Genomic DNA, 20,140 nt, shown 5'->3' with positions numbered 1-20,140 from the left:
TTGACATCTCATTTAGGACCTGAACACTCTTACTATGTTTGGCAGGGGGAGGTATTTTAAGTCTTGAGAGTTGTATGTATGTATGAACCAAGAGTACATATTTTTTCATACACTGGACAACATTTTTATTTTTGGGGCAAATTGAAGCTTTATCTTCCAAGGCGGAGAGGTTATGTGTGACTTACTAGGATCATCTAGGGATATTTTTCAATAATATATATATATATTTTTTGCCCAGAGATTTTGCTAGACCATGAGAAAGTAAGTGAACGTGTGCTTGTTTTGGGAGGCTGTTGAGAGGGTAGGATTGTTCATGTAAGGCATTTGAAAAACTTTATAAATGATTCTGATACAATGTTGATAAGAACAGTTACCCTGGAAGATGGTAGGTAAGTCTTGCATAAAGTAGACAGCTAGGAAGTTAGACTTTGGAGCATCCAGGTATCCCAAATGAAAAGGAAAAGAAGATTTTGAGAACAATATTAAATGATTCTAATTTGAAGCTTAGCAGACTGGGGTAGTAGTGCTGCAGTTAACTGAGATAGAAAGTAGTGGAGGAATTTGCAAGTTTGGATGGGGAGGATGATGAACAGTGAATAAGATCACGAATAAGGTTTGAGGAGGTGAAGAAAATTAGAGTTTGCGCTCTTTCCAGAGGTTTGTTGAAGGTAAGGAAGACAATAGTGTGGGAATTTGAGAGAACCGAGTTAACAGGTTTAGGTTAGGAAGGGAACTTGAATGTGTTTATACATAGAAGGGGAAGAGAGACTAAAGAGGGTGAATTGAAAGCAAGAGTGAGCTGAGCTTTCAGAGGACATGATAGGGATGCCTTCAGGAAGAGAGGAAGCAGAGTACCTTGGAGAGGAGGCTCATCAGTTTCCATGAGACAGGACAGAAAGTGGGCAAGTTTAATCTTTCTGTGCCTTAGTTTTTTTCATCTGTGGAAGAGTTAAAAATAGTGTCTACCTTATACAGTGGTCATGAAAATTGAATGGATTGTGCCTGTAACTGTTTCCTATTGTTATTTTGAAGCTGCAAACTTATTTAAAGTTCTGTAGTGTTACTTCTGATTGTAGAGTACATTTTACTTGAGTTACGTTATTGCATTTGAAACACATAAGATACCTGCTTTTTTATTGCAGGCAATAAATGCCTACAGACTAAATTTTTTCCTCCATTGAAATGTTTTTATTATTATTTTTTTTTGCCATCTTTATTCAAATATTTCACGGCAGTTATGTTAACAATTACAGTAAAGGTTCAAAATTCCAGAATCCAAAAATGAAATAATTTACTTCAAACTAATGTAAAATGAAGTCAAATGCAAAATGTCAATTTAATACAATTCTGAATTAAACTATAAACTCAAAATAGACTGTAGTTGATGAAGTCTATTTAACCTACAAAGTTGATTAGGAGGTCTCCCAAAGTCTAAATAACTGAATGTACAAAATACTAAAGATGCAGGTATAAGCCCAAATTCAAGCTTACAATGTGATTACAAGTAATTATTATAATAACAATGGCATTCAGCTATGGAACCTGACACTGAAGATACCTACTGAATAGCACCATAGCTGAACCAGCTTAATCAAAAAATGGGAAGATACTCTCACCCCACTCCCTAAAAATAAAATCTAGGAAACCTACAAATACATTGGCATATGAGAGAAATCAAGTCATGAAAGGACATTAAACAAAACTAAATCACAGGTGAGATTCAAGCTGAAAAACACAACTCTACAGCCATTAGTTTCAACCCTAGTGCAGTTCCATCATCTTCTGAAAGTTCCCATGGTCCCCATAGCTGAGCATTAACTATTGTTGGGCTGTGCTGTGATGAAATGCTTGTTTTCCTTCTCTATCCATTTGGTTGAAAAGAGCCTGGTCTTTGCTCCCCAAATAGTCCTGAATTCAAATCCGAAACTCTTCTAGTTGTGTAATATTGGGTTGATCTCTGCTTGTTTTCTTATCCTCTGTGGAAAAGGGTTAATAATTCTTACTTTACCAGATTACTATTCATGCTAAGGGAAATAATGTAAGAACAGTCAGTATAGTGTTAACTCTTACAGGGCTTTGTGGCAAACCCTGGCTTAATATCTTGCTGTGCAACTTACTAGTTGTGTAACCTTTAGCAGGTTAAAAACCTTTCTGAGTGTCAGTTTTCATTTATAAAGCAGGGATTAAAAAATATTCTTCATTATTATTCTGTGAAGAAATAGTATATGTGAAGAGTTTAGCACAGAGTCTAGCACGTAGTAAGTTCTTAGGAAAAAGTTGCTCTTCCTGCTAGGAGTGTAGGAAATATAGGATTAGTTCAATAATTTTTTCTTTGCAAATCTTTAGACTTTCTGATTTTCTGTTGTATACTTTTACTCTGTTACTTAATGACCAAGATTCAAGAAAACTTCAGTAAAATAACATTATTTTCATGTGTCTAGAGAGGAATTTTGTACACTTAAAAATCAAAACAAAACTGCTTAGGAATTAAGTCAGGAAATTAAGTATAGACATACATATGTATATCTTATAACCCCTTTTATACGATTCCATGTACCTCTCCTTTATAACATTTAATACAATTGTAATTTTATACTTTTTTAGCTAATGATTTTATTAACTGCTGTCTGTTTCACCAGATCTTAATTTCATAAGGTCAGGGGCTATATATATATATTTTACCATTAGATGCCTGGCACATAGCAGGTACTTGAAATATAGTTGCTCAAAGGGATGGATGAATACAAGTTAAGAAATATAGACATTCATGCGGGGCGCCTGGGTGGCTTAGTCTGTTAAGCCTCCGGCTCTTGATTTTAGTTCAGGTCATGATCTTACATTCATGAGACTGAGCCCCATGAGATGAGCCCCATGTCGGGCTCTTTGCTGACAGCACGGAGGCTGCTTGGGATTCTTTCTCCCTCTCTCTCTGCCCCTCCCCTGTTGGCACTCGTGTGTGCTCTCTTGCTCTAAATAAATAAGATAAAACTTAGAAGTACAGACATTGATGTTACATAGTAACTTTTTGACTCTTAATTAGAAATAAACTATTTCTGAGCTAGTATCCCTGTTTGCTCATATAGCACCTTATACTTTGTTCTCTTATGCTTGTTATTTCCTTGCATTGTTCTTGTTTACCTGAGGGTCTCCCTAACTAGACCTTTTGCATTCTAAGGAAAGAGACTTTATGTTCTTTATTTTTGTGTTCCTAATACCTAGCACAGCATTTTGCATATGGTAAGTAGTTGATACATCTTTGTAGGAGTACTTAAATGAATATCACAAAAATAATCTCTTTACAGGAAATGCTGGGACTCTCTAAAGTACCCGTTACTCAAGCTACACGTGGTCCTCAGGTACAACAGCCACCTCCTTCCAATAGGTAATTATTAAATATGGCAAAGAGAATTTTACAATTTGTGCAGCTCTTTTAAGCATCCTGTACCCTTAACTGGAACATAGACATTCAGTAATACTATATTGTTATATTTTTAGGAATATAAATACACAGCATTAGTACGTCTTCTAAAAAGTTGAGGCAGAATCATGCCACTGAAATGGTTGGTTTCTTATTATTACAGTGTTAAGGACTTTTTTAGTTTTGATATATTCCTGATCTCCTGTTTTTAAGTTCATAAACTAGTTGAAGGCAGCCAAACAAAAGTAGGGCCTAAAAAACTTTTCATTTAGCCTTAGAGGTAGTTTCCCCCTCCCCAAACTTACTAATCAGAAGTAGTATTACTAAAATTGAGTTGACATATCTTCTCATAATTATTTCAGTAGCCCTAAGGCTGACTAACTGGTAAATGAAAGACGTAGTCCTGATATAATACTTGGTGTGAGTGTTTCACTTACAGTGGTTGTACTAAAACTTTGGTTGTGGACCAGTAGATAGCATCACCTGGGAACTTGTTTGAGATGCACATTCTCAGACCTGCAGAAACAAGACCCTGGAATCTGTTAAAATGAGTCCTCCCACCAATTCTTATGCACACAAAAGTTAGAGAACCATGGGTCTACCATGTATTCAAATTACTTTTTTCTATTTCTAAAAAAGGAAACAGTTTGTTTCTTACAGTCTTACCCATAAACATTTATAAATGACTTTTGACTTAATTTTGTTTTGCAGATTCTTGCAGCCAGTACAGAAAATAGACATGAATCTCACAGATCTTCTGGGAGAACTGCAGCGAGACCCTTGGCCTGTACCACAGGGGAAGAGACCTTTGCGTTCCTCTGGGGTGGCACTTTCCATAGCTGTAGGACTACTTGAGGTAGTGACAATAGCTTTGTTTTGGAATGTAAACATGTATGTTTGTGTATCAGTGATATCTACAAGGCAACGTTGAGTGAAAAAATTAGGTCATTAAGACAGCAAATACTTAAAATTTGATCTGTGGTATATTTTTTTGTGTATAGAGATGCTTCTGGAAGGGTGTTTGTTCATCCAAATGTTAACAGTGGTAGAATAAGGGGAATTTTGCTTTTAAGTAGAATTTGAAAATTTTACACTACACATGCCTTAGCTTTATAATTAGAAAAGAGACTTTAAAAAAAAAGCTTTTTAAAAAATGAGATGCTATCAAATTTACAGAAAAGTTGTAAAGAACATTTTTCCCTCTGAACTATTTAAGTTGCTGACATGATGTTCCTAACCACTTGAATACTTTAGTTGTTTCCTATGAATCAGGATATTTTTGTATATAACTACAATATAATTATTAAAATCATAATATTAACACTGATACATTACTATCACCTAGCTTTCAGATCTCATTCAAGTTTTATAGATTATTTCAATAATTTCTTTTACTAAAAAGAATCTTATTAAAAATTTATTTTACTAAAAATACATTCAGAGACATGTATTTAGTGGTATGTCTATTTAGTCTCCTACAGTGTGGAACAGTCCCTCAACTTTTCTTTGACTTTCATGACTTTAACGCTTTAGAAGATTCAGGCCAGTTATTTTATAGACTCTCAAATTACTTTTGTTTTGATATGTCCTCACAATTAGATTCAGGTCTTATAGCAGCAGGACTATCATAGAAATAATGCTGTGTTCTCATTACACCCTGCCAGGTGGCACATGATTTTCATTTGCCCCATTCAAGGTGATATAATCACCATGATCACTTACTAAGATTGTGTCTGCCACGTTTTTCCACTGTAAAATTACTCTTATTTCCCCTCCTTTTGTAATCAATAAACATTAGAAAATGAGAGTCTTTGAAACCAAGCAAATATCCCATTCTGCATAAAACTTTCAGTTTCTATATTTATTTATTAATATCATTATGGAGTTTACATCTCCTTCTTTCTGTGTATAATTGCTTTGTTCCACAGTTAATGGTATTTATATAATTATATTAGAAATACTTTGCAATATCCGTAAGCAGTTGTTGGACAAAAATACAGAGCACGTTTTTCAAGTTACATTATAGCTTCAGAAAAGAATGTAAATGATACAGCTTTTGCAATCCTGTCTGTTTTTGAGTCCTCAAAATTTCTAGTCTACTGATAGCACTCTTATTTTTCATTTATGTAGTTACTTATTTTAAAAATTCTACCATTTTTCTCATTTCACTTTGGAAGAAGGAAAGGTAGATTGGAATACTCAGTCCATCATCTTAAACTAGAAAGATAAGCCATGCATATGTTTTAAACATAAAAAAGAAAAATAAAACTACAGCAGCAAAACAGGAAGATGTCCCTTTTCTTACTCCTTCTCTACTCCTCCCAGTCTAGGACTGGTTAAGCAGGAGCAGCATCCTTATTTATAGGGATCAGGCTTATAGATTATTTAAAACAAATTTTTTTAACATTTATTCATTTTTGAGAGACAGAGCATGAGCATGGGAGGGGCAGAGGAAGGGAGACACAGAATCCGAAGCAGGCTCCAGGCTCTGAGCTGTCAGTACAGAGCCTGACGTAGGGTTCAAACCCATGAACTGTACATCATGACCTGAGTCGAAGTCAGATGCTTAACCAATTGAGCCACCCAGGCACCCCATATGAATTATTTTAAAGCTAGGAAGGCACTATCATTTAAGATAAGATTTCAAAAGAAAGGTATTCAAACAAATACCATGTGTTTAAATTTCATTTTAAACATTTGATTATTCTTGGATAATTTATGCTTTCTTGTTTTCTAGAAAGAATATATCAGAATTCACTTTTAGAAATATATATCCTTGTATCTTCCTTTAAACTCTTTTGACAACTTACTTTTTTCTGATAGTGTACTTTTCCCAACACTGGTGCTCGTATCATGATGTTCATTGGCGGTCCAGCCACTCAGGGGCCTGGAATGGTGGTTGGAGATGAATTGAAGACACCTATAAGATCATGGCATGACATTGAAAAAGACAATGCCAAATATGTTAAAAAGGGAACAAAGGTAATTTGGTTAAGTTTTTTGTTTTAATAGAAAAATTTCATTTGATGGAAGAGGAAGAATAAGCATACTTTATAATAAGAAATCTGATATTGTGAAGTCTGATGCTGTAACTACTGTTCAGAATTGGAGAAATAGTCTCTTTTTTTTTTTTGATAGTTTAAGTTACAATTTTTCTGGTTGTAAATATTTAAAGACTTAATAGTAGCACCAGAAGGTAGCTCTTTTTTTTTTTTTTTTGTGGTTGTATTTTTTTTTTTCCCAGTGTCTCTTTAAAGATTACGCCTGAGAGAAACCCTGTATGCCTTTTTTGATATTCATGTTAAAGAATATCTTTCCTGCTTCAGGAAAAATTTCTTGAATTTTCCAGTTTTTCATTTGTAAGAGGCTTCCTCTAGATATATATTTTGTTCATAGGGTGAATAGTCCATCATTGACTTATGAGTTGTTTTATGTTCATGTAACTTTAATTTTATTTGAGTTTGTGCTAGTACATTTTCACTTTTGACTATTGACTCCCTTGAATTGGTTCTGGTGTTAGTGTTCCTTTAAAAAAAAAAAATTCTCTGGAGTTTACAATTTTAGTTTAGTTGTACTATATTAACACTTCTTTTTGGTAGTCATAATATTTATAAAAGTATAAATAATAACATAATTTTTGTCACTATTACTGGATTTTTTTCCTGCCACCAGATTTCCCTTTTGAGGTTGGAAGTTTTCTTAGAGCTTCAAAAAATGTTTTGTATTTGTTTATCTTACAGCTTTTGTTAGTGTTTTTTCTGTATTTTGGTGTTTTTGTTATCTGGGTGTGGACTCAGCCAAGAAAAAGAGTTCTGTGTTCCTCTTCTACTATGTTTATGTATGAAGAGCAAGATATTTCTTATACCTTTTCTCCAAGTTTAGCTTAATTTAGGAGTTTATTAGAATGCCTTAAAAATGTGAAAGTGTCAGACTTCTAGAAGTTATTGTATCACTTTATGAGGAGTTTTCTATTATAGAAAATTAGAACATATCACACTTAAATTATTATGGGTTATAGTTTTAGTATTTTTTTAGGCCATTTTGATATCTTTATGGGAAAAATGATTTATAGGATGGTTGAGTTTATACATTGATTTGATTTGATTTAAAAAATCTTTTGTAGCATTTTGAAGCATTGGCTAATCGAGCTGCTACGACTGGTCATGTTATTGATATATATGCCTGTGCGTTAGATCAGACAGGTCTCCTGGAGATGAAATGCTGTCCCAACCTTACTGGGTATGTATTTAAATTTTTGTAGTTTTTAGGATTATAGGCTAATAATTAGTTTACAAAGTATAGACCAATAATGACAGTTTAGGAAAAACAGCCATCATTCTACCACTCCAGGACAACTCCTAACAGTTTTTGATATTGCTTTCAGTAAAGCTCACTTTACATTTTTTTCTAAAATTCAGTTTTATAACTGTTCTGTTTGAACAGAACACAAGTTCTGTTTGAAAAGTTCATCTTGATGTCCTGCAGTCATTGTTTTATTATTGTAGAGCTTTTTGAGCTATAATTCACACACCATAAAATTTACCCATTTAAAGCATACAATTGAATGTGGGTTTTTTTTGATCTGTTCACAGGTTGAGGAACCATCACCAAATTTAGTTTTAGAACATTTACATTACCCCAAGAAGTAACTGTACCCATTAGCAGTCAATGCCCTTTGCGGTTTCCTTCTCCTTCTCTCTCAGCCTAGACCCCTAATCTACTTTCTGTCTATAGATTTACCTTCTCTGGATCTTAGGGAAAAACCATTTCATCTTTCACCATTAAGTATGATGTTCGCCGTGAGTTGTTTTTTTTTTTTTTTTAATTTTTTTTTTTTAATGTTTATTTTTGAGAGCGAGAGCAAGCGAGAAAGACAGTGTGTGTCAGGGAGAGGCAGAGAGAAAGGGAGACACAGAATCCGAAGCAGGCTCCACGCTCTGAGCTGTCAGCAGCTTGACACGGGGCCCGAACTCACGAATTGTGAGATCATTGACCTAAGCTGAAGTCGGACACTTAACCGACTGAGCCACTCAGTCTCCCTTGCTGTGGGTTTTTGTAGATGCCTTGATCAGGTTGAAGGATTTTCTATCCTTAGTTGAGGATTTTGTCATAAAAGGGTGTTAGGTTTGGTTAAATGCTTTTTCTACATCTATTGAGATGATCACATGGTTTTTGTCCTTTTTTCTATTAATATGTTGTATTACAGTGATTTTTATGTGTTAAATCAACCTTATATTCTTGGGATGAATCTCATTTGTGAATAATACTTTTTATATATATCAAATTGCTGGATTTGATTTGTTAATATTTTTTGAGGATTTTGCGTCTATCTTCTTAAGGGATCTTCATCTATAGTTGTTTTATTTTTCTTCTTGTGATGTCTTTGGTATTGGCATCAGGATAATACCGGATTCATAAAATGAGTTGGGAAGTGTTCCTTCCTCTTGCATTGGCAAGAATTACTTCAGGGATAATTTAAATAGGCTTTAAAAAACTCAATTAGGGGGGCTCCTGGGTGGCTCAGTCGGTTAAGCATCCGACTTCGGCTCAGGTCGTGATCTCATGGTTCATGAGTTCGAGTTCCATATTGGGCTCTGTGCTGACAATGCAGAGGCTGCTTTGGGTCCTCTGTCTCCCTCTCTCTCTGCCCTGCTTACACTCTTTCTCTCTAAAAAATACAGGGGCGCCTGGGTGGCTCAGTCGGTTAAGCGTCCGACTTCAGCTCAGGTCACGATCTCACGGTCCGTGGGTTCGAGGCCTGCGTCTGGCTCTGGGCTGACAGCTCAGAGCCTGGAGCCTGCTTCTGATTCTGTGTCTCCCTCTCTCTCTGCCCCTCCCCCACTCATGCTCTGTCTCTCTCTGTCTCAAAAATAAATAAACGTTAAAAAAAAAATACAAAGACATTAAAAAAAATTATGTATGTCAATTCATTTCTCAGGTTTATTTATTTAATTTTATTCATCTAATAAATATTAATGAGCACTTACTATATATCAAACTGTTCAGGGTATTGGATATACACAATGAACGAAACCTAAAAATTTACCCTCATGGAGCTTATCTTCCAGTGTAGGAGTGTTCAGTGTAATTTTCTATTGTACATGTTCTCTGTGTTGTCCCACTGAAATCTGGTGAGTGTGACTGAGGGACTGAATTTAAAATTTCATTTTAATTGATTTACATGTAAGTTTTTGTATTTTCTAATTAAAAAAAATTTTTTTAACGTTTATTTATTTTTGAGAGACAGAGATAGAGTGTGAGCAGGGGAGGGATGGAGAGAGAGGATGGACACAGAATCCAAAGCAGGCTCCAGGCTCAGCTGTCAGCACAGAGCCTGATGCAAGGTTTGAATTCATGAACCACGAGATCATGACCTGAGCCAAAGTGGGATGCTTAACTGACTAAACCACACAGGTGCCCCATTTACATGTAAATTTAAATAGCCGCATGTTTGGATGCACAGTTCTAGTGAGAGGAGATGAGACAAGTAAAGTAGATAGGATGTCAGTAGGTAACAAATGTTAAGGAGAATAATAATGCAGGAAATGAGGTTTGCAGTTCTAAAGGGGTGAGAAGGGAAGGCCTCATTGAAGATGAGGTTTTAGCAAAGACCTAAGGAAATGAGGTAGTCAGCCATATGCATAGATGAAGGAAGAGTGTTCAAACAGAATAGCAAGGGCAAAGTTTAGAACATGTATAGGGCGTTTGAAATATAACAAAGAGGCCACAGTAGTGGAGTGGGGTGAGTGAGAGGGACAGATTGTGATGGTCTTTTGACTATGGTAAGGGCTTTGGATTTCACTTTTGTTTTTTTAATTTTTTTTTTATGTTTATTTTTGAGAGAGACAGACCACAAGCGGGGAAGGGGCAGAGAGAGAGGGAGACACAGAATCCAAAGCAGGCTCCAGGCTCCAAGCTGTCAGCACAGAGCCTGATGCGGGGCTCTGACCCACGAACTGTGAGATCATGACCTGAGCCAAAGTCGGATGCTTAACTGACTGAGCCACCCAGGCGCCCCTGGATTTCACTTTGAGTAAGATCAGTAGAGGAGTGATATGATCTGTAATGCTGTAAAAAGGATCATCTGACTCCATTTACCTTCAGTGGTGAATAGGAATGCAGGAATACCAAGTGGTGGCCGAGAAGTGGTTGGGTTTTGGATATATTTAGAAGTAGAAGATTTGCTGATAGATTGGATCAGGGTTTGGGGAAAACTGAAAATCAAAGGAATTTACTGGAAGGATTGAATTGCCTTTTATTGAAATGAGTAAGACTGTGAAAAGAAGAGTATTTGGAGAGAAGATTAGGAGTTTAGTTCTGAACATGTTTGGTTTAAGATGCCAGTTGATATCCATGAGATGTTGAGTAGGCAGTTTGATATTATAACATAGAATACAGAAGATAGATCTGGGCTGGAGACACAAATGTGGGAGTTGTCAGAATATGGTGTGTGTGTGTGTGTGTGTGTGTTTTAATGTTTATTTATTTTGAGAGAGATAGAGTATGAGCAGGGGAGGGGCAGAGAGAGAGGGAGAGAATCTCTAGCCGGCTCTGCTCTGTCCGTGCAGAGTCAAACATGGGGCTTGATCCCATGAATCGTGAGACCGTGACCTGAGTGGAAATCAAGAGTTGGATGCTTACCCAGCTGATCCACCCAGGCACCCCACTGGTGTTTTTTTTAATAGCAGTAAAAATGGATGAGATTGTAAGATTTAGCAATCTAAGAGCAGTGCAAGTTGACTTAGAGTGAAGTAGAAAAAGAACAGAGGGGTGCCTGGGTGGCTCAGTTAGGCATCCGACTTTGGCTCAGGTCCTGATCTCGTGGTTTGTGAGTTCAAGCCCTGCGTCTGGCTCTGTGCTGACAGCTCAGAGCCTGGAGCCTGCTTCAGATTCTGTGTCTCCCCCTCTCTCTGCCCCTCCCATGTTCATGCTCTGTCTCTCTCTGTCTCTCAATAATAAATAAACATTAAAAAAAAAAAAAAGAACAGAAAGAGAGGATTGGAAACAGTTGGTAGAGATTACACGTTCGCAAACTTTCATATGTGCAGATCATCTGGTTATCTTGTTAAAGTTAACAGATAACTTTAACAGATATAAACAGATAACAGATAACTTTAACAGTTAAAGTTAACAGATAAACTTAACAATCACGGCTGTGCATAGGATGGGACTTGAAATTCTCCTTTTCAAACAAGATCCTTGCTGATAATAATGTTGCTAGACCAAGGGCCACACCGAGTAGTGAGGTTATAGACAGTTATTTCGTGGAGGTTTGTTGTGAAAAGGAAAAGATAAGTAGGGTGGTGTAGTGTAAGTTGTCTTTAATGTAGGATGCATATCACTAGGTATAGTGGTAACATAGATCATCATAGATGATGTTTATAAAAGTAGAAAATCTAAAAGAAACTATTTACTAACTGTTGGAATTAATATGTTAAGTTGTCAAGACTTCTAGATCAAGGTCATTGTACAAAATTCAACTATATTTTTGTATACCAGTGACAAATAAAGAGAAAACAACATTTAAAAAGATATATAATATATAATAACATCAGAGATAACATAAATCCAGTATCAAAAATAAAATTACCATTAATTAATTATGCCATATCAGTTTTATTCTTTTGCCTATTTTAATTTTTATTGTATTGTTTGAAAGCTACTTAAAATATTTTAAAAATATGAGCAAATGTATGTAAATGTTTGTATGCATAGGAGTTTATGGGTGTATCTATCCCCTTTTTGTAGAACAGGAGAAAATTCTACATATCCTTATCCACTTTGCATTTTCACTTATATTCTAGATAGTAGTCTATAGCAGTATATTACCTCATTGTGTGGATGTACCATATTTTACCCAACTAGTCTCTAATAGATGGTCCTCCAGATTGTTTCCAATCTTTTATAACTAGTAATACTGAATACACTTGTGCATATATTTGCTTTTTGTTTTTGTTGCCAGAATATTTTTGGGATAGATTCCTAATAGTGGGTTGGCTAGATTAAAGAGAAACCACAAGTGTAATTTTGTTAGATATTGGAAAATTCCCTTGTGTTGAGGTTGCATCATTTTGCATTCCCACTAGCAGTGTATGAGGGTAACTGTTTCTACAACCTCACCAACAGAATATGTCATCGGACTGTGATTTTTGCTGATCTATTAGAGAAAAAATGGTACCTCAGAACTGTTTTTATTTGATAGTTAATGTTTTTTTAAAACTTAAAAAAATGAGAACAGGTACATGGCTTACTGAAAAAATTTGTACAGTACATGTACATAGTGCTTAAAGTGAAAATCGTTCCATAGCATCCTCCTATTCTTCTTCGCTAAGTTTCATGATCCTGTTATGTCTGATGTGATTGATACACACAGACAGTATATGCATATATATACATATACAGGTATGTATTTGTTTTCAAGAATGAGAATGTGTGCTGGAGAACTGGGTGGCTGGGATGGAAGAGACACATTTGCTACCGTGTACCATTTTGTATCTTTTGAATTTTTGTAGCATGTGGATGTGTTATCTATTTATAAAAAATAATGTTAATAAATTACTGAGAACAAATGCAAGTGTTAGGGGCACTCAGATGCTCTCAGGATTGAGATTATTTGTAGGGTGAAGATATTCTCATATATTTGAGTTTTTAAAATTAATGGTAGTAGAGTACATTTAGAAAGTATCTTTAAAATTTGTTGGTAGTATTGAGAGGTAATTTACTTTTCTGGTTTTAACACATAGGCCCAGTACTTGTGTCACATATATTATTTTTTGTTCTTTCTGTGCAGAGGATACATGGTAATGGGTGACTCTTTCAACACTTCCTTATTCAAGCAGACTTTTCAAAGAGTTTTTACCAAAGATATGCATGGACAGTTTAAAATGGGCTTTGGTGGTACATTAGAAATAAAGGTAAGCATCAAAACTTGACATGTGTGGTATGTTATCAAAAGAAATTTGTAGTCTTGACCATAATATTTAAATATCATTAATCAAATTCAATATAGACTTTAAAAGTAGAGATTTTGTTTACCAGAAAAATGTATCATCATTAAATGTACATTAAATTTTACTTGAGCATTTACAAATAATTATTGGAAAAGGAGATACTATATAGGTAAAATTTCCTTTAACTGCTTTTTCTTTATATAGGATTTAACTTTTTAAGTGTGTTTTTTCTTTTTTAGTGCTGTATTTACTTCTGTGAGTGCTAGATTTTTTTTATTTTGGGAATCAGTAACTGAAGAGAAATCTATTCCATTTGGATAATCAGTAATTGTTTTTTGATTAGTAGGTTGTTGATATTATTTACTTCTTTTTTTTTTTTTTTTTTTTTTTTTTAGAGAAAGAGAGTGCGTGCGCATGTGTGTACATGTGGGCATAGGATGGGCAGAGACAGAGACTCCTAAGCAGGTTTCATGCCCAGTACAGAGCCTGATGCAGGGCTCGATCCCACAACCGTGGAATCATGACCTGACCCTAAGTCAAGAGTCAGGTGCTCAACCAACTGAGCCACCCAGGTTCCCTGATACTGTTCACTTCAAATTTTGATTTAAAAAACCCAAAAGTTTAGTGTTATAAAAGCGTATTACAAAATCATTGACTTTGAACTTCCATTAAATATTTCTTCGTAATCTTTTTATTTTATTGAATGCTTGCTAAGTGTATAGCATTAGGCAGGGAAATTATGAGGATCTCAAGGGATATATAAGGCACAGTGCTTCTTAAGAAGAAACTTAAGTCTTGTGGAACCTGGCTAGCTGTCAGTGGAGCATGTAACTCTTGATCTCAGGGTTGTGAGTTCAAGCCCCACATTGGGTGGGAAGCCTACTTTAAAAAAAAAGAAACTGGGGCACCTGGGTGGCTCGGTCGGTTAAGCATCCGACTTTGGCTCAGGTCATGATCTCGCGGTCCGTGAGTTTGAGCCCCACGTCGGGCTCTGTGCTGACTGCTCAGAGCCTGGAGCTTGTTTCAGATTCTGTGTCTCCCCCTCTCTCTGCCCCTCCCCTGTTCATGCTCTGTCTCTCTCTGTTTCAAAAAGAAATAAACGTTAAAAAAAAAATTAAAAAAAAAAAGAAACTTAGTTTTGATAGATAAAATTAACATTTGTGATAGAATGAAATAACAGTAGATTATAAAAGTCCTATAAAGGTTTAGGGAAGAAAAATGAATGTATGCAGGACACAATTTATTCTTGGTGATAAATGGTTTTATAGTGAATTACAGTGGTTTTGAAAGATGGCAGAATTTAAGTTCGTTGAGGAAAACACATTTTAGTTAGGATCCCATGTGAGGAAAGGTAAAGAAGTGAGAATCAGCGTGGTATATTTGGGGAAACTTCCCAGTGAGAGTGGATGGTTTGTATTGCAGTGTAAGGGAAATAGTTTTAATTATGTGGTCAGTTGTATTTTGGTGATGCATGTGTAGCCAGAAGAAGCCATTGTAAGTTAATAAAGAATAGTGTTTCAGGTAAAATTTGTCTGACAATGGTATTCAGTTTGTCAGGAAGAAGAATCTCGAGTAGGAAAAGTGATTTCTAATTTTCTTAGATGGAAACTGACAATGGCTTAAATTTTGGTGTCAGAGATTGGAAAGAAACCAATCTTGGTGACAAATTTTCTACAGGAGGAAAAACAGAAGATAGTGTTTAAAGTTTAGAATTAGGATGTATGAATTTTGGGTACGGTATTATTTTGAATTGAGGGTGAGATTACCAAATGGAGACCTCCTATGGGCAGCTGGAAATAGAGTATTGAAGTTAGGTCAGGGCTAGATTGTAAATTTGGGAGTTATAAACCTCGAAGTGTCCACTGATTTCATTATTGTTATTTTTTTAAGTGTATTTATTTATTTTGAGAGAGAGAGCGCGCGAGTGTATGTACATGCACATGAGCAGAGGAGGGGCAGAGAGAGAGAGAGAGAAACCTAAGCAGGCTCTGCACCGTCAGTGCAGAGCCTGATGTGGGGCTTGATCCCACGAACCATGAGATCATGACCTGAGCCAAAATCAAGAGTCATGCACTCGACCAACTGAGCCACCAAGGCACCCCTGATTCATTATTATTATTTTTTTTAAATTTTTGTTTTTAACCTTTATTTTTGAGACAGAGAGAGACAGAGCATGAACGGGGGAGGGTCAGAGAGAGGGAGACACAGAATCTGAAACAGGCTCCAGGCTCTGAGCTGTCAGCACAGAGCCTGACGTGGAGCTTGAACTCACAGACTGCGAGATCACGACCTGAGCTGAAGTCGGACGCTCAACCGACTGAGCCACCCAGGCGCCCCTATTATTTTTAACATTAGTTTGTTTTCATTAACCTCTGGGTTATAAATGTGGAAGGGTGTCTTTATTCTTTTTTTTTTTTTTTAAGAGCCAGAGAGAGTGTGAGCATGGGGAGAGGGGCAGAGGGAGGGAGGGAGAGAGAGAGAGAGAGAGAGAGAGAGAGATACTGAGAATCTTAAGTAGGCTCCATACTTAGTGTGGATCCTGACATGGGGCTTGATCCCAGCTGCCCCAGATGTCTTTATTCTTATGTACTTATAGTTGAATGTATATTTGAACTTATCTTTGAGGACACTAAAGTGTTCACTGTATGCTTATTTTGCAGACCTCAAGGGAAATAAAGATTTCAGGAGCTATTGGACCCTGTGTGTCTCTCAATTCTAAAGGACCTTGTGTGTCTGAAAATGTAAGTCACCTTTAATTTACTCTAAAAAGAAAATCTAGTTAATTCGAAGGACAGACCAACAATAGACTTGGAATGACAGCCTATAGTAATCCTTTCAAAATTATTGTGTGGGCTAAGTTTTTCAGTAGAATGTGGTTCCGTTTCCATTAGTATACATCTGTTTGTGGTTGGTCTTTATGCATACCCTTTTTACCATCTACCCCTAAATTAAAACCTTCATGCTGTCACCAGTCTTTTGTTTTTTTATGCCTAAGTTATTCCTTCCCCCAGTGTGCCTAAAAAACCCAACAACTGTGATTTGGAAATTTGGAGACTTCTGAAAGTCAAATCTGAATTTTTTTTTGTTAGTAGGATTTCCAACAAAGTAACCAAATTAGCCAGATTTTAGTTTCAATTCCTTTCTTTTTTGTTACCCATCTAGTGGATGTATAGTACACTTTAAAATGGTAGAATTATGTACCTGTAGAGAGGATGATGGAGCAAATAAGGTGAGTAATCATCTGTAAAATGTCAGAGTTTAAAAATTAATTTTAAGCAGTTTGCATGGTAAAAATTCTTATCTAAGAAGTTTTTTTGGGAATCAGAGTGTTTGGTTTATGGAATTCTGATCTAGAGAACCTGTATTCTATATATGCATATGTTATGTGTTAAGTCAGTATCTCTTTATAGCAATGAAACAGTTGGATAGAAGGATAGTTGTAATTACTTCATTAAATAGTTTATACTGTCTACAATATTAAGAACTTGTATTAATATTTAGAAAGAATTTCAATTGTTTTATAATTTTATTGTGTAAAAATTACTTGATTTTATTTCATGATAAGTTTATATGACTTTAAAAATCTTAGACTTTTAACATTCATTAAATTAGTTAGACACCTGAAATTTAGTTTTTCTTACTGGAGTTTTTTCTCCCCCTTTTACCTTAATATATATTATAGTAATAAATTGGGAGCACCTGGCTGGCTCAGTCGGTGGAGCATGTGAATCTTGATCTTGTGGTTGTGAGTTTGAGCCCCACCTTGGGTATAGAGATCACTTAAAAATAAAATCTTAAAAAATTGTGTTCTCTAGCTTTCAAACATACTATTTTTTTTTTTTTTTTTTTTTTTTTTACAGGAGATAGGAACAGGTGGCACTTGTCAATGGAAGATATGTGGACTCAGTCCCACTACAACCTTAGCCATATATTTTGAGGTTGTCAATCAGGTATGACTTTTTATCTTGAAGTACTCAATTTAGGCCATAAATATTTCATATTTTTTCTAATAGTAATTATGACCTAGAGCTTATTCTGTTTTGGAATTTTTGTTTGTCATTTTCTGTTTTTCAAGACTAAACTCTTTGGTGACAGGATAAACTATAATAGAAAGAGATGTTAGGGAAACCTGCAAATTCCCAGCATTGGACAACCCAACTTTTAGTCTCAGTTTTCTTGTTGTTGTTGTTGTTGTTTTAATATAAAATTGAAGACTAAATAAATCTTAAATTCTGTTCTAGCTATGCATTTTTATAATTAGGTATCTAGGTCCTCCTGATTGTCACAAGGTATATAACGATACATGAAATCTCTACAAGAAAGTTTAATATGTCAAAATTCATAAAAAAGGATTGGAAGGTAAAGATTCCAGTACTTGAAAAGATTTTTTTTTTTTCTGCTGCAGGAAGAAGTTATCATATTAAAGAACGATATAATGTACAAATTACTGACTTACATATTAATAGTTTTTAGGCATAAAATGAACCACAAAGTATAAATAGCCTTCCTAAGACATGTACAGGCATTTTTTTTCTTTAAGCGTCAAAATATGTGAAAAAGAGTTGTTCTTAACCAAAAAAAAAAAAAAAAAAAAAATCAAAGCAAGAATGCTAATTGTCAAAGGTCATGAAGAAAGTTTCTCTTATTGACCACTTGCTATTTCTTTCTGAGGACCATTATTATATACTACTGTTGGACTTTTCTCATTAATAGTTTTCTGTTGGTCACCTCTTCATCAGGTGATTATTTTCCTAAAAGTTGTGTTTTCATTTTTCGTAGCGAGGGGAGGAGAACTTGCTTCAATTTCTCTTTATCCAATTACTATTAGGCAAAATTGCCTTACTTATGCCTTTCTGTATCTCATCATTTCTTTATACTTCTCCCTTCATTTTGTTTCATGTCCTCTGAATTACATATTACTTGCAATTGATATCATAGCTGGAGTCATGTCCCTATCCTTCATCATTTTCCCCCTTTCCCAGGTCCATTTCTCTTATGTGGCAAATCATAGCCGTTTGGTATGCACTGGAAACAGGCATCCCTCTAGTCGATTTTAGAATGAATTTCATTAATGCTAGGGTAACTATATCATAAGACTGTAATAGATTTTGCTTAGTGTTTACTCTTATTTTTACATAGCATAATGCTCCAATTCCTCAAGGAGGGCGTGGTGCCATCCAGTTTGTGACTCAGTATCAGCATTCAAGTGGACAGAGACGCATCCGAGTGACCACCATTGCTAGGAAGTAAGTTGTATTTTTTAGAGATTTAATTTACGTATCAAAACTATCCTGGTTCATGTTCCAAACTGGGTTTCTGTTTTGAGTGACATCCATAATTATAAAATGAATATTTATGACTAATAGCATTTTATTTCTTTTTAATTTAGCTTATTTGCCAGAATATTCATTGTTAGGATCTGTAAAGCAATTTAAAAAACTACTCCTAAGACATATTCTTCAAAATAATTCCTTTATTGGGGCACCTGGGTGGTTAAGCATTTGACTTTGGCTCAGGTCATGATCTCACAGTTTGTGGGTTAGAGCCCTGCGTCGGGCTCTGTGCTGACAGCTTGGAGCCTGGAGCCTGCTTTGGATTCTGTGTCTCCCTCTCTCTCTACACCTCGCCTGCTACACTCTGTCTCTGTCTCTGTCTCTGTCTCTGTCTCCAAAATAAATAAACATTATAAAAAAATTTCCTTTATTTACCATATTTCTCTGAGAGGAGGAGAAATGCTAATAAACATTATCCTATTATAGGCAATAATAATATGTATATACATACCTCATATAACACAATAATTAATAGCATTACTTTTCAATTGATGATAAAGTTCTTAGCTACTATTATCATTGTATGTTTTTTCAACTCTTATTATAATGTCATTTAATTCATGTACCAAATCTTCATTCAGTGTCTCCTTTGTGGCATAGGTAATTTTGGGGCAGGGTATGGAATATAAAGGACTTGAACATACTTGGTCTGCTATGTGATATGGAAGAGTCCAGTCCTCAACCTCTCTGTAGTGAGGGGACAGTGTTTTTTTCCTTCCAATTTTTTGGAGACTGATACTTGTAAATACACTAAAAATGCATTACTAGAAAATGAAATTTAAAAAATTCACAATGCAGGTCCCTATTTTTATTATTAGACTTATTAGACAAAAAATTATTTTGTTAAATTGCTTAAAAATTAGTAAACATATAGTCTCAGTTTCTGTTCTTACCACATGGTGAACTGATACTAGGTTTGTATACCACACTTTGAGTAGCACTGGTTGAGACCACAAAAGGTGAAGTCTCTTAATAGTTAATATTATAGGGTAGTATTTTGTGTAACAAAGCCATGTCCTACATTTATTAATGTAGTTAACAGTTTCCAAAAGGAAGTGATTAGGCATGACAGATGCCTTTTCTTGTTCCTATCTATATGATGTATTCTCTGAATAAGACATATATTTGGTGACGTGTTCTTGCACAGCATTTGCACAGAGAACAGGTTGAACTGAACCTATAGCCCCTCTGTTTTCTTACAAATAAATTATTTCTCAGCTCCTTTGATAACCCCTCTGTATATATTTGTGACATGTAAAACAAAGGGAAGATCATTTTGGAATAAAATTAGTCAGGAAAGGATTCTTAGATGAGGTGTGTCTGGAAGCAAACCAGTTTTTGGTCTATTTCTGTTTGTCTTGAACTTGATTGTCTGGGTAGGGAAAGTGTTGATCAGTATAAACTTAACCTGATTTAAGCATGGGCTAGAAAATGAACAC

At 35.4% G+C, this 20,140-nt stretch overlaps 1 protein-coding gene across 5 annotated transcripts in view; it reads left to right on the top strand.

Annotated features, from left to right (window-relative positions):
* SEC23A (SEC23 homolog A, COPII coat complex component) overlaps window positions 1-20,140 on the top strand; it is a 77,403-nt gene that overhangs the window by 23,131 nt on the left and 34,132 nt on the right. For all 5 annotated transcript variants that reach the window (XM_042943025.1, XM_042943029.1, XM_042943024.1 and 2 more), the window contains 8 exons: window positions 3,303-3,382; window positions 4,130-4,274; window positions 6,242-6,400; window positions 7,542-7,657; window positions 13,209-13,332; window positions 16,029-16,109; window positions 17,229-17,318; window positions 18,508-18,614. In XM_042943025.1, coding sequence (XP_042798959.1) covers window positions 3,303-3,382; window positions 4,130-4,274; window positions 6,242-6,400; window positions 7,542-7,657; window positions 13,209-13,332; window positions 16,029-16,109; window positions 17,229-17,318; window positions 18,508-18,614 — 902 coding nt within the window. The remainder of the gene's footprint in view (window positions 1-3,302; window positions 3,383-4,129; window positions 4,275-6,241; window positions 6,401-7,541; window positions 7,658-13,208; window positions 13,333-16,028; window positions 16,110-17,228; window positions 17,319-18,507; window positions 18,615-20,140) is intronic.

The sequence above is a fragment of the Panthera leo genome, chromosome B3 (genome assembly GCF_018350215.1).
Source record: "Panthera leo isolate Ple1 chromosome B3, P.leo_Ple1_pat1.1, whole genome shotgun sequence".
Classification (NCBI taxonomy): domain Eukaryota; kingdom Metazoa; phylum Chordata; class Mammalia; order Carnivora; family Felidae; genus Panthera; species Panthera leo.
The sequence above is the reverse complement of the archived record's forward strand: the minus strand, read 5'-3'. Positions and strand labels throughout refer to the sequence as shown.